This window comes from Procambarus clarkii, chromosome 34 (assembly GCF_040958095.1).
Source record: "Procambarus clarkii isolate CNS0578487 chromosome 34, FALCON_Pclarkii_2.0, whole genome shotgun sequence".
In the NCBI taxonomy this organism is placed as follows: Eukaryota; Metazoa; Arthropoda; class Malacostraca; order Decapoda; family Cambaridae; genus Procambarus; species Procambarus clarkii.
In genome coordinates, this window is record NC_091183.1 from 36,257,766 (window position 1) to 36,273,248 (window position 15,483).

A 15,483-nucleotide genomic window follows, 5' to 3' on the forward strand; every position below is an offset into this window, starting at 1 on the left:
GCCACCACTGTCAGCTACCAGGAGCTGGCCACCACTGTCAGCTACCAGGAGCAGGTCACCACTGTCAGCTACCAGGACCTGGCCACCACTGTCAGCTACCAGGAGCTGGCCACCACTGTCAGCTACCAGGACCTGGCCACCACTGTCAGCTACCAGGACCTGACCACCACTGTCAGCTACCAGGAGCTGGCCACCACTGTCAGCTACCAGGAGCAGGTCACCACTGTCAGCTACCAGGACCTGGCCACCACTGTCAGCTACCAGGAGCAGGTCACCACTGTCAGCTACCAGGAGCAGGTCACCACTGTCGAGAGAGAGAGAGAGAGAGAGAGAGAGAGAGAGAGAGAGAGAGAGAGAGAGAGAGAGAGAGAGAGAGAGAGAGAGAGAGAGAGAGAGAGAGAGAGAGAGAAAGAAAATAGGAGCCAATCAGACAAGTGGAACAACTAGGCCGACTGTTAGTTGCTTCCCTTTCTCACCCACACTGGCCACACCACCCCCGGCCACACCCACACTGGCCACACCCACACTGGCCACACCCACACTGGCCACGTGCCACATCAACAACAAAACAGTAGCCATGGAGGGGCTGTGGTAGGTACCGTGAGTGTTGCGGGCAGTGTTGTGGTGGACCAGTGTTGCTGCACCACTTGTGGGGGCCCCTGGGGCGGGGGGGGGGGGCGAGGGTGCTCTACTTCTACAGTAGAGTCCGGCGTGACACAGGTAAACTAGAGGGGGGTGTGGTGGAACACTCTCCCAGGTAAACTGGGGCCACATCACCGCCCTCCACCACCTCTCCTGTAATACACTAGCTACACCCTCCACACACTCGACCCACTGTACACTTACGACCCACAGTACACTTACGACCCACAGTACACTTACGACCCACAGTACACTAAGAGTGTCCTGGATGGTGACTTACAATATTCCCGGCCACCATCTGTATCCTGGGGGACCATGTATATCTCTGGACACCATGCATCTTCCCAGATACCGTGTATAACCTTAAACACTATGTATACCTTCGGGTACTATGTATATACTCTTGCAGACCTTCATACTATGTGTTCTCGTGTAGATCTCTGATCAACCCATATATATCCACATTCTAATACACATAATTTACCAATAGGAATAAAGCACCACCCATATAAACATAGCACTACCTATATAAACACAGGACCACCCATATAAACACAGCAGCGCCCATATAAACACAGCAGCGCCCATATAAACACAGCAGCGCCCATATACCCAGGACTGTGAAGCATATAATCGTGTATGATGACTGTAAAGTCATATAATATTGAGGTGTATGGTGCCCAGGTGCCAAGAATGAGTGGCACCATAACCTCTGTTATATGGTGCCACTATAACCTCTGTTATATGGTTATATATGGGTATGGTGTTAGTAACTGGCTCTCTCACTATTACATTTGGCCTTATACTCTTATACTATCTCCCTACCAACATTATTACCGTTGAGTCTTACTATCATAGCAATGTTGAAGTCTACAGTCCTCTACAGGGAGTCTACAGTACTCTATAGGGAGTCTACCGTCCTCTACAGGGAGTCTACAGTACTCTATAGGGAGTCTACCGTCCTCTACAGGGAGTCTACAGTACTCTACAGGGAGTCTACCGTCCTCTACAGGAAGTCTACAGTCCTCTACAGGGAGTCTACCGTCCTCTACAGGAAGTCTACAGTCCTCTACAGGGAGTCTACAGTCTACACGGTCCTCTACATGGAGTCTACAGTCCTCTACAGGGAGACTCCAAGACCTCACCTATAGTGGCTGTTCTACAAGTTATATAATATTTAACGCAGACTACACCTTCACCCTCAACTCTCTACTGACTGTGAACATGACTCAACATGACTCCTGACAGTGAACATGACTCCTGACAGTGAACATGACTCCTGACAGTGAACATGACTCCTGACAGTGAACATAACACCATCACAATAAAAACTATGTTCTGAACATGTTCCCCTGTCTGGGAAAATTACTAGACAGTAAATGACGACATGACAGAATATCCCGGTCTGAGAGTGAACATGAGTGAACATGACGGTGAACAAGACAAAGAAAACATCATTCTGACCTTCTTTCTATCCTTGGGCGGCGTGGAGGCGTCGGTGATAGGCGAGGAGTTGGTATCTGGCGTGGGCGGACTTATGTGGGCGTTGTGAGCAACGTGGGCGGCATGGGCGGCGTTCTTCATGACAGTGGCGGCGAGGGTGATGGGCGTGAGGAGCCCCGGCATGGGCGTGACCAACCCCGGGGGCGTGGGCAGGGGCTTCATCTTGGGCAAGATCCTGGGCAGATCATCCAGAGATTTGAACTTCTTAGCCGGGGGCGTGGGCGACTCTGTACTGGTGACCGTGGGCATGATGGGCGCGCCGATGGCCGTGCTGCCGATAGTGGGCGTGGTGGTGTTGATGGGCGGCGGCTGGTGGTGGTGCTGCTGAAGCCCCGGCGAGCAGAACTTCCGCTCCATAGCTTCTAGAATCTTCGAAGTCTCCTTATGTCTCTCAGAGGAGTCGGAGAGTCCTTTAATCTGGAGACTTTCAGCCGTCTTGAGGAAGGAGGAAAGGTCGTGCTGGTGGACGTTAATCTCTCCTCGGTACATGAAGGAGAGGAGAGCCTCTAGGTCCCCGGCCCTCACGTCCCTCATGAAGATAATGGGGTGCTTGCAGGGGTTGCCCAGGAAGAGCGCCTGGAAGTATGGGCTGCAGGCTGAGAGGATGACCTTGTGGGCGGCGAAGGTGCGGCCGTCGCAGGCGAGGGTGACGTCGGTGAAGGCCTCCTGCTCGTACAGCTGGTCGAACACCGTCACCAGGTTGCTCTGGTGGTTGTTCCACTTGAGGAGGAAGCGTTCAGCCTCCATCCTGCCGCTCCCCACCGGCCCCGTGGCTGCTCCTGTAACACAACCAACACTATCAACACATCACTATCAACATCTCTCTTCTCACCGACACATAATCATCCAATATCAATTAAATACAATATATAAATTATATATATATATATATATATATATGTCGTACCTAGTAGCCAGAATACACTTCTCGGCCTACTATGCAAGGCCCGATTTGTCTAATAGGCGGAGTGATTTTCTTCAGTTTCAATAAATTGTTTCTAATTAGTTTATTTGAATCATTAATATTATATTATGTCAGGAACATAAATTATTGACTTAATTATGTTAGTTTAGGTAAGGTTAAGATAGGTTAGGTTAGGTAGGTTAGGTTAAGATAGGTTAGGTTAGGTAGGTTAGGTTCGGTCATATATCTATGCTAGTTTTAACTCGAATAAAGAACAATTTACTCATACATAGTGAAATGAATAGCTTTATCATTTCATAAGATAAAATGAAAAATATACGAATTCAGGAAAACTTGGCTTATTAGGCAAATCGGGCCTTGCATAGTAGGTCGAGTACGACGTTTTGGTTACTAGGTAGAACATATGTATGTGTGTGTGTGTGTGTATATATATATATATATATATATATATATATATATATATATATATATATATATATATATATATATATATATATATATATGAGAGAGAGAGATAATGAGAGAGGACAAATATAAATGATATATTACAAATGTTGTAGTGGCTGAGCCACATTAAAGAGGAGTGTAAGTGTATAAGAGAAGTGGTGAAGGTGTAGATGAGCCAGGCGGCACATCTCAACACATCATCTTACCCAGAGTGCACCACATCACCTCCATCCTTCACCACACCACACGCTCTTCTCTCAGTCTCCTCGGCCCCCAAGCACCACCTCAAGGGGCTCGACCCTGTCTCCTCACCACCTTAAGCTTTCCAACTGCTTGACGAGCCGAGTTTGAACGGCCATAAATCTCCCTCAAAGCTTGGAGATTTCTGAATGGACCCGAATATATACAAAATCACGTGACTGCACTCTTTAAGTCGGTCAGTGACAGGCAACCTTAAACTGGAAGTGAATTTAAATATCTTTCAGTTGGAGAACTGGAGGTCCCCAAAGATAGGACGCCCCTTAACTGTGGGGTATCCAGAGCCACTCCTGGTGGAACCACCTCACCCGCCCGACTGCACCACCACAGTCTATGCTCTTCAGATATACCAGGCACGGAGGTCTGCCCACAGGGACATGCTTGTGGTTCCTTACAAGGAAACTCGAGCAAAAATTACTCTGGGTGTAAATACAGACTACACAATGGTCTCATATGCGGCGTCCTCAATAGCGACAACCACGTGGGAGGATAAATGAAGCCAAGTATCCTTCACAAGAGTGTAGGAAAGTGTAGTGTAGGAAGACTTTCAGCGCCGTGGAGAAGGGGGGGGGGGGTACCTGCTGCCTGGGTAACAGCTTCTCCCCCGAATCAACCTACCTTAGCTTTGCGCCCTGGTGAGGCCACTCCAGACCGACAACCAGAGCGCAACTCCATAGTCTCCTGAGACTGATGGATGCATACTACTAGGGAAGTCTATACTTGTCACAGTTTCCCCATCATGTGTTGCTGGACGTTTAGCAAGATAACCTGGTCTTCGCTTCAATAACAGCTCCACTTCTCTGGTGGCAGCACTGGGAGCGTGTGTTGACCTGCCGTAGACTTGCATGCAATAAAACTTGGGTGTGAGGTGAGAGTTAACAAGGTGATGACACGTGTGTGATCCCTGTGTAGAGAAGATGATGTCACTCAGGCTATCCCCTGTGAAGTTACAGCTCCGCTCCTGTGCCAGGTAAGTCCACCACGGGGTCACCATAGCCCGTGCTACTTGCAACTTTTGGTTCCCGGTAGCTGAATCTTAAACAACAACTGAATCTTGTCTTGTCCCAAGTATTCCAGCGCCGCTATTGCTGCTTTACTCTACACTTGTACAATATTGTCAACTCGAAATTATAAATTACATATATGTGATAAAATCCAAAACCAAATAATGAAGCAATTTTGCTGCACTTGTGATGAGGGAGAAGTGCTATATGGTCATATCTGACTGACTGACTTCTCATAAGATATTTAAACCTTATAAGGCAGCTTAAGTGCACAAGTTTGTCAGCTCGCAAACACCGGTGTGTAACGTTAGCTTACTGGAGATGCGGAGGACTTAATTACTCCTTAACTGTGTCGAGTTTTACGATATCCGTCGCGGCTGACGCCTGTACTCACCTAATTGTGTCTGCAGGATCGACCATTGACTCTTGGATCCCGCCTTTCGAGCATCGGTTGTTTACAGCAATGACTATGGTTCTATTTCCCTATCATATCTAGTTTTAAAATTATGAATAGTATTTGCTTCCACAATCTGCTCCTTAAGTGCATTCCATTTTCCCACTACTCTCACGCTAAAAGAAAACTTCCTAACATCTCTGTGACTCATCTGAGTTTCCAGCTTCCACCCATGTCCCCTCGTTCTGTTACTATTCCGTGTGAACATTTCGTCTATGTCCACTCTGTCAATCCCCCTGAGTATTTTATACGTTCCTATCATGTCACCCCTCTCTCTTCTTCTTTCTAGTGTCGTAAGGCACAGTTCCCTCAGGTGCTCCTCATACCCCATCCGTCTTAACTCTGGGACGAGTCTCGTTGCAAACCTCTGAACCTTTTCCAGTTTCCTTATATGCTTCTTCAGATGGGGACTCCATGATGAGGCGGCATACTCTAAGACTGGCCTTACGTAGGCAGTGTAAAGCGCCCTAAGTGCCTCCTTACTTAGGTTTCTGAATGATGTTCTAAGTTTGGTCAGCGTAGAGTACGCTGCTGTCGTTATCTTATTTATATGTGCCTCAGGAGATAGATTGGGTGTTACGTCCATGCCCAGGTCTCTTTCTCGCGTCGTCACAGGTAGGCTGTTCCCCTTCATTGTGTACTGTCCCTTTGGTCTCCTATCTCCTTGTCCCATTTCCATAACTTTACATTTGCTCGTGTTGAACTCCAGGAGCCATTCCTCTGACCACCTCTGCAACCTGTTCAGGTCCTCTTGGAAGATCCTGCAATCCTCATCTGTCACAACTCTTCTCATCAACTTTGCGTCATCCGCAAACATCGGCATGTGGGACTCTACGCCTGTAAACATGTCGTTAACATATACTATAAATAGAATTGGTCCCAGCACCGATCCTTGTGGTACTCCACTCGCTACTGTTCGCGAGTCCGACTTCTCGCTTCCTTCTCCGACTGAAGGATGCGGGGTGTTTAGGAGCCAAGAAAGAGAGAGAGAGAGAGAGAGAGAGAGAGAGAGAGAGAGAGAGAGAGAGAGAGAGAGAGAGAGAGAGAGAGAGAGAGAGAGAGAGAGAGAGAGAGAGAGAGAGAGAACTCTCTAAGACCCCCACCCCTTCCCTCCCTCCTCTTCCTTCCTTCTAGGTACCCCTCTCGTCATTCACGGCCTCAGAACTTAGGAAAAAATGTTCGACCTTGTTGGAGACTTACTTCCCGCCACACTGACACACGTGCGCCACCATCTAAGACGAGTCCTGCACAAGGAGGATCCGAGATACAGCTGGTGGAAGCAACAGACAATCTACCCAAGACAATATGTCCCGGAGGACAAGGAGGTGCATATAGAGGTAGATATATAGAGGCAAGATATATAATGAGTCACAATAACGTGGCTGGAGTATGTTGACCAGACCACACACTAGAAGATGAAGGGACGACGACGTTTCAGTATTGACTTGGGAATGGTCCAGGACGGACCGAAACGTCGTCGTCCCTTCACCTTCTAGTGTGTGGTCTGGTCAACATATATACATATATATATATATATATATATATCTTGCAAACATTGTGTTACAGTCTTACAATCACTCACCATCCCGCTACTGCTGGTGTATAGCAGTGTAAATCAACCTTATACCTTTGGCATAGAGTAACATTTAACTTACAATCTGAATGTCGATATATGTCACTTCCTCAAGAACAAGAGATATACATAATTATCTATATCTACTAACCTCTGGAGGGATTGGCTTTAAATAGTCATACTTGAATAACACCTTACAAACCCCGGAAGATAACGAAGTCCATAAGGAAAGTTGGAAGGCAGGTGTGTGGCCTCCAGGAGGTAAATAAAGGCAGGTGTGTGGCCTCCAGGAGGTAAATAAAGGCAGGTGTGGCCTCCAGGAGGTAAATAAAGGCAGGTGTGGCCTCCAGGAAGTAAATAAAGGCAGATGTGGCCTCCAAGAGGTAAATAAAGGCAGGTGTGGCCTCCAGGAGGTAAATAAAGGCAGGTGTGTGGTCTCCATGAGGTAAATAAAGGCATGTGTGTGGCCTCCAGGAGGTAAATAAAGGCAGGTGTGGCCTCCAGGAGGTAAATAAAGGCAGGTGTGGCCTCCAGGAGGTAAATAAAGGCAGGTGTGTGGTCTCCAGGAGGTAAATAAAGGCAGGTGTGTGGCCTCCAGGAGGTAAATAAAGGCAGGTGTGTGGCCTCCAGGAGGTAAATAAAGGCAGGTGTGTGGCCTCCAGGAGGTAAATAAAGGCAGGTGTGTGGCCTCCAGGAGGTAAATAAAGGCAGGTGTGTGGCCTCCAGGAGGTAAATAAAGGCAGGTGTGGCCTCCAGGAGGTAAATAAAGGCATGTGTGTGGCCTCCAAGAGGTAAATAAAGGCAGATGTGGCCTCCAGGAGGTAAATAAAGATAGGGAAACTTCTGACTTTAAAACACAGAAATATTTGGCGACTTGCCCATAGAGTTTCTGTGTCCAAGAGAGGGAACATGATATAGAAGAGCTGTGTACTTCATAACTCAGACTCTCATCTCTAAGTTGGTCACTGCTGAAATCTCTACACCGATAGTGTAATCCCTGTATTAGGAGTAATCCCTGCGACTGTTACTATACGGGGATTTACTGGTGTAATCTCTGCATCGCTTGGGTAATCCCTTCATAGCTTTGGTAAGCCATGCATAGCTTGGGTAATTCCTGCATAGTTTGGCTAATCCTGGCATTGCAAGGGTAACCCCTGAATAGTTTGGGTAATCCCTGCATTGCAAAGGTTATCCCTGCGTCGCTGGTGTAATCCCTGCGTCGCTGGTGTAATCCCTACACCACTAGAGTAATCCCTGCGTCGCTGGTGTAATCCCTACACCACTAGAGTAATCCCTGCGTCGCTGGTGTAATCCCTACACCACTAGAGTAATCCCTGCGTCGCTGGTGTAATCCCTACACCACTAGAGTAATCCCTGCGTCGCTGGTGTAATCCCCGCGTCGCTGGTGCAATCCCTACACCACTAGAGTAATCCCCGCGTCGATGGTGTAATCCCTACATCACTAGAGTAATCCCTGCGTCGCTGGTGTAATCCCTACACCACTAGAGTAATCCCTGCGTCGCTGGTGTAATCCCCGCGTCGCTGGTGTAATCCCTACACCACTAGAGTAATCCCTGCGTCGCTGGTGTAATCCCTTCACCACTAGAGTAATCCCCGCGTCGCTGGTGTAATCCCTACACCACTAGAGTAATCCCCGCGTCGCTGGTGTAATCCCAACATGGTTCATACAGTCCGTGTATCACTGTTAATTTCTAAATCACTCTCGGCTTAGAAAGCCACAAACGTCCTCGCTTGAGTGTGCCTCTCACCGCCACACAACTGCGCCACACTACTGGTGTGTGGCGGTGTAACACGTGTCAACTATACACCTGCCTCACCCCTTCCTCCGGTACTGTGCACACCTGACACATGCACAGTACCACCACTCGCAGCTAAACTGACCTCAGACTATTCTCAATATGTTGACATATCTTCCAACAGTACACGTAGGAATACTAACATTAGGATAGCATTCAATACACGTGGCGACCAGTTCTCTGGCGACCAGCCTCCTGGCGACCAGCCTCCTGGCGACCAGTCCCCTGGCGACCAGCCTCCTGGCGACCAGCCTGCTGGCGCCCAACTCCCGCTGTTGAAGTACGAAGTCACAGGAAAATATTTGAATGTAGTTGAGCCCGTGAAGCCATCTATTGGCTCGTATGGGCCAATAGGCCTTCTGCAGTTACCTTTATTCTTATTCTCATGTTCATACCATCGTCAGTTCTGTAGTTGGCCATGTGTTCAGTATGGGAGTGTGTCCTCTGGCACCAACACCAGACGACTTGTAGCGTGTTGGCCGCTGTGGCATCCACAGAGGACGACCATTCAAGTGTGATATAGTGCCACTCTCTCCCTCTTACTCGGGAATGTTAAGGCAAAGATGTTAACCCAATATTTTCTCACGGTCTCAGCTAGGAGCTACCGTCACCCATCCTTCTCTTCCCAACTGTCTTGCCAGCATCTTTGGACATCTAAATATCAAAATCTCCTGTCTTCCTAGACTTGGAAATTTGAATTAGCAAGCCCATGTGCCGACGAGGAGTCACAATAACGTGGCTGAAAAATGTTGACCAGACCACACACTAGAAAGTGAAGGGACGACGACGCTTCGGTCCGTCCTCGACCATTCTCAAGTCGATTTGCCAGAGTATAGCAAGCCCATATACTGTCCTTTACTCGATGGTTGAAAAGGAGTGAGAGGTAACTTGCTAGGCTGGGTCCATCACTGCCTGATACACAAACGCCACAGTGCCACTGCAAGGGCCACTTTTCTCAACACAATATGGCACACCCAAGAGTGGTACACAAGCTAACACTTTTCAATAACTTGGTGGAAAAGCTGGTCAAGATCAAAGTTCCTCCTCAGACAGCTGTGGTGCTCGAGCGCCACTCAAGGAGCACAACCAACAATCAACAACACAGCACACAAGAGTCTACGACTAACAACACGCACAGGAAAATTAAAGCGTCTGCTATGGAAGATCCGCTCCACAAATTTAACTTACAAAGGCAGAACTGGATTGGGCAGCAGACTACAAATATATGTGTGTGTATGGATTGGTAAGATGGAAGGTTTCATCCAGCAAACGGGTAATTTAATATAAAGGCAAGATCAGCCAGCCGACTTAATGGTGGTTAGGTCCGGACACAAGATGGGCGCCAGACTCACCACACTGAGCACTTTCCACACCACACAGCCAGAGCCATCCTTGACCAGGCCCCGGCGCTCATCACTCTCTCTAAACTCTAAACCATGACTCAAAACACCTGACACTAATAAAACACAGCAGAGGCATCTTTAGTGTCCCAAAACAAACTCCGAACCAACTGCGACAAGACTTCATACAATCCGCCTCAATAGCAGCAGAGATCTTTAATAGGAAAGTAGCTGCAGTTTGCAACAGCAACAGACAGGGGTTACTGAGGTCTTAATGTCGCTCAAGAACGACGGTACGTGAATGAGCGCTCACCTGAACCACCTTAAGGATCCAAGAGAAGAACCTGGCGATTGTTATATCTGCACCCCCGCAGGCACTCTCGTCTCCGCTGCGACCCGACCCATCAGAATCAAGGAACAAAACGTATATGCCACAACACCTCTGCTGAAGGCCTTTACTCAATGACTCACAAAGTATTACTAAACTCACATACTATAATGATGATTAGTTCTAGCAATGTAGCAGTAGTAACACGTCCCAACTAGTCCCACCACATCAGCAGTTGTCACACTGGGCACACGCAGCCCCTCGTCCTCTCTACTGCATTTATCGTCCAAGGTTCCTGTATTGACTAGTCACTACACCAACCTTACAACATATACTCACTAGACTACACTACACTAGACCATTTGAGAGCCCTTGCTCTACACAGGGCAACAAAGTTAAGTGGCAGGTGTCACAGACTACATCACTGCCAGGACCCACCATAACCTCCAGACCTGCCCCACCACATCACTGCTGGTACTGTGCTGCTCATGTCACAGAGCACATCACTGCTGGTACTGTGCTGCTCATGTCACAGAGCACATCACTGCTGGTACTGTGCTGCTCATGTCACAGAGCACATCACTGCCAGGAGCCACCATAACCTCCGCCAGTGGCGACACAGCGGCCTCAACATTGTCGTAACAGCTTCAATAACTGCCTTACTGTCGATTCCTGAAATAAGTCATTTATGCTTACGTCACTACTGAACGCTTACACAACTGTTCGTCTCTCTCTCTCCCACTGTTGTAAGCTTGAGCTGCTCCCTTGTAGTCTCTCCCACTGTTGTAAGCTTGAGCTGCTCCCTTGTAGTCTCTCCCACTGGTGTGAGCTTGAGCTGCTCCCTTGTAGTCTTCCCCATTGAAATCACAGCATGAATAAATTTGCTCGCTGTGACTCATTTTTGGAAACGTGTCCCAATGTAAACACACTGATTTTTGGATACGTATCCCCTGTGACCACCTGTCCTTGGATACATATCCCCTTGTGAACATTGTCATTCTTGGGCACGCGTCCCCCATGTAAACACTTACCAGTTCGGCTGTTGAAGGCCATTACAGCTGATGGTTAAGCGAGAAGGCACATCCAATAAGTCTGAGGTAAACACACATCAGCTGGTCTCTCATAGGATGTACTAGAGACCACGTGTGTAATGTTTACATGCACGTTTGGCAGTCAGGTGATGCAGTTATGTGAAGGGGGTACGAGGGGTCTCCGGGATGATGATGCACACTCTCGAACTATTCTCACATAGGTGGTGTACAGTGATTTTAGATTTTAGGTTCAGGAATACTGGTCTGAGGGGCCAGATTCATGAAGCAGTTACGCAAACACATACGAATCTGCATATCTTTTCTCAATCTTTGGCTGCTTTGTTTACAATTATTAAACAGTTAACGAACTCCGAAGCACCAGGAGGCATTTTATAACAATAAGAACAGTTGGTTGGTAAGTTTTCATGCTTGTAAACTGTTTAGTAAATGTAACCAAAGCCGTCAAAGATTGAGGAAAGATGTTCACCTTCGTAAGTACTTGTGTAACTGCTTCGTGAATCTGGCCCCAAGACGTTTTCCTAGTTACATGTATTCCTCTGATCATTAGAAAGGTAGTTTCCTATCATTGTGTAGTGTCCTCCTCGTCTCTGGCACCTGTTCTCATTTTCAACCCCGTATACTTGCTCATGTTCAACTCCAAAAGCAATTTCTTAGACTAACATCTGTCCAGACTCTTCTTATTAATTTTGTACTGTCCACGAACATGGACATGTACGACTCAACTGGCATAGTTAGGTCATTAACGTACATGAGAAATAGTATGGGTCTTAGTACCAATCCTTGAGGCGCTCCGCTCTTTATCCTTCGCCAGTCTGTCTCTCTGGCTCCTGACTGTCACTCTCTGGCTCCTGACTGTCACTCTCTGGCTCCTGACTGTCACTCTCTGGCTCCTGACTGTCACTCTCTGGCTCCTGACTGTCACTCTCTGGCTCCTGACTGTCACTCTCTGGCTCCTGACTGTCACTCCTCACCCATGTCTGTCATTCTACCTTTTCCCGCCAACTTCTTAATTTCGTTCAAAGCGTCTCTTATGGGGCAACCCGTTCTCGCAAATTCGTAAAGTCAATATTGACTTATTAACTACGTGCATAGGTGATATACTAAACATAATAGATACCCCTTAAAAAGATTCATAGAAAACACCGACCTTACCTAACCTTGTTAGTATCTTAAGATAAGCATCTTATTGCTTCGTAATTACAATTATTACTTAACCTATACCTATTATAGGTTAGGTAATAATTGTAATTACGAAGCAATAAGATGCTTATCTTAAGATACTAACAAGGTTAGGTAAGGTCGGTGTTTTCTATGAATCTTTTTAAGGGTATCTATTATGTTAAGTATGTCACCTATGCGCATATTTAATAAGTCAATATTGACTTATTAAATTTGCGAGAACGGGTTGCAAGGGGAACTGTGTCAACAACTTTTTGACAGTCCAGAAAAGTACAATCTGTCCAAGCTGTAATGTGGTTAGGTTATCTTGAGATGATTTCGGGGCTTTTTAGTGTCCCCGCGGCCCGGTCCTCGACCAGGCCTCCACCCCCAGGAAGCAGCCCGTGACAGCTGACTAACACCCAGGTACCTATTTTACTGCTAGGTAACAGGGGCATAGGGTGAAAGAAACTCTGCCCATTGTTTCTCGTCGTGGTGCCGTATTTTCGTGACTGTATCATTGAGTGCAGTAGCTGTGTATGTTATGTATGACTTGCCTTCCCCAGGTGCCGCGTTGGTGCGTGTTCACATTCCTGTGACACCCCGGTACATGCTTCAATAATCTTGTCCTTATTATTCTTCCCAGTGATGTCCATGGTGTGCTTGTCGCTGACAAGTATGGTGGTGCTGCATTTACCGTCCTGTAGTGTGTGCGAGTATTCATCTAGTTGTGCTTGCGGGGGTTGAGATCTGGCTCTTTGGTCCCGCCTCTCATCTGTCAATCAACTGGTGTACATGTTCCTGAGCCTACTGGGCTCTATCATATCTACACTTGAAACTGTGTATGGAGTCAGCCTCCACCACATCACTGCCTAATGCATTCCATTTGTCAACCACTCTGACACTAAAAAAAAATTCTTTCTAATATCTCTGTGGCTCATTAGGGCACTTAATTTCCACCTGTGTTCCCTAGTGTGTGTGTGTATTCACTTAGTTGTATTTACCTAGTTGTGCTTGCGGGGTTTGAGATCTACTCTTTCGGTTCGCCTCTCAACTGTCAATTAAATGTTTCTACTACTACTTTTTTTTCCCCACACCACACACATACACCCCTCAGGAAGCAGCCCGTGACAGCTGACTAGCTCCCAGGTACCTATTTACTGCTAGGTAACAGAGGCATAGGGTGAAAGAAACTCTGCCCATCGTTTCTCGCCGGCGCCCGGAATCGAACCCGGGACCTCAGGATCACGTGCCCAGCGTGCTGTCCGCTCGGCCACCGGCTCCCTTAGGAGTGTGTTGGTGTGTGTGTGTGTATTCACCTAGTTGTATTCACCAAGTTGTGCTTGCGGGGGTTGAGCTCTGCTTTTTCGGCCCGCCTCTCAACTGTTAAACAATCAACCGTTACTAACTACTTTTTCCACACCCCCACACACCCCAGGAAGCAGCCCGTAACAGCTGCTGTCTAACTCCCAGGTACCTATTTACTGCTAGGTAACAGGGACATCAGGGGTGAAAGAAACTGCCCATTTGTTTCTGCCGACCCCGGGAATCAAACCCCGGTCCACATGACTACGTATCAAGCGTGCTATCCCCTCAGCCACCGGCCCCGTGTGTGTGTAAGATGATTGGCATGAAAGGCATTCAGAAATGGCTAGACATTACTACAGGCTTGAGGGGCGGCACACGCGGACCCGGAAACAGCCCCAAACATCAGAGGTAACAATGGGGAGAGTCTCTCTCTCTCTCACTCCACAAGAGTATAGTTACTCAAAATGTTCCTGTGGATATTTTGAAAAGAAAAACACACAGGTTGAAGCAAGGAATGTGTGTATACTCAACTATTCCTAAGTCAATTTTTCTTGAATTTCTCGAAGGTTTCTCCTAAAAAAATGGAATATAGGTTGTTACACAACAAAATTTCACTTACAACTACAACATTATTAATGCAGAACATTCTTGAAGACAATAGCTTTCATTGATACAATACCATTACTGAATACAATACGACTGGCAACTTCAATATAGTAATACGATACAACTGACAACTACAATATAATAATACACCATTACTGGCAACTACAAGAGGATAATACAGTAAGTGGCAACTACAATAGAGCAATAGAATAAGAGTGGGAAGGACAAGCGAGCAATAAGTAAAGGTTGAGAGAGAGAGAGAGAGAGAGACTGGGAAGACTTGGGGCTCGCATGTCTGGTGTGAGGAAACCTTATGGAGGAAAATATGAGATGGAGCAGAGAGCGGTGTTCCCCGCTCCTCCACCACCATTATGTTCCGCTCTTGTGCTCTCTGATTGTTGCTTGTCGCCGGGCCCGGCCTCTACCTCCTGCTGCCTGTACCTCTACCTCCTGCCTCTGGCTGTACCTCCTGCCTGTACCTGCTGCACCTGCTGCCTGTGCCTCTACCTGCTGCCTCTGGCTGTACCTGCTGCCTGTACCTGCTGCCTGTGCCTCTACCTGCTGCCTCTGGCTGTACCTGCTGCACCTGTTGCCTGTGCCTCTACCTCCTGCCTCTGGCTGTACCTCCTGCCTGTACCTGCTGCCTGTGCCTCTACCTCCTGCCTCTGGCTGTACCTCCTGCCTGTACCTGCTGCACCTGCTGCCTGTGCCTCTACCTCCTGCCCCTGGCTGTACCTCCTGCCTGTACCTGCTGCACCTGCTGCCTGTGCCTCTACCTCCTGCCCCTGGCTGTACCTCCTGCCTGTACTTGCTGCACCTGCTGCCTGTGCCTCTACCTCCTGCCTCTGCCTCTGCCTGTACCTGTACCATACATTTTTTGGGGAAGACCCATGCTCGAGTATGCTGTCCCGGCATGGGACCCCAACTTAAATCACAAAGCAAAAATACAAATGATCCACAGAGAAGCAGCAACAGTGGACCCGGGGTTAAGGGGACCGAGCTACGAAGACTCGGGGCAACTGGACCACACATCACTGGAGGAAAGAAGGAAGAGGCGAGACATATCAA

General features: G+C 47.8%; 1 protein-coding gene across 4 annotated transcripts in view; it reads right to left on the reverse strand.

The window, feature by feature from the left end:
• Positions 1-15,483, reverse strand: part of LOC123762034 (B-cell lymphoma 6 protein homolog) — a 64,323-nt gene that overhangs the window by 32,372 nt on the left and 16,468 nt on the right. For all 4 annotated transcript variants that reach the window (XM_069335797.1, XM_069335798.1, XM_045748221.2 and 1 more), the window contains exon 2: positions 2,107-2,924. In XM_069335797.1, the coding sequence (XP_069191898.1) occupies positions 2,107-2,892 (786 nt within the window). In that variant the 5' untranslated portion in view covers positions 2,893-2,924. The remainder of the gene's footprint in view (positions 1-2,106; positions 2,925-15,483) is intronic.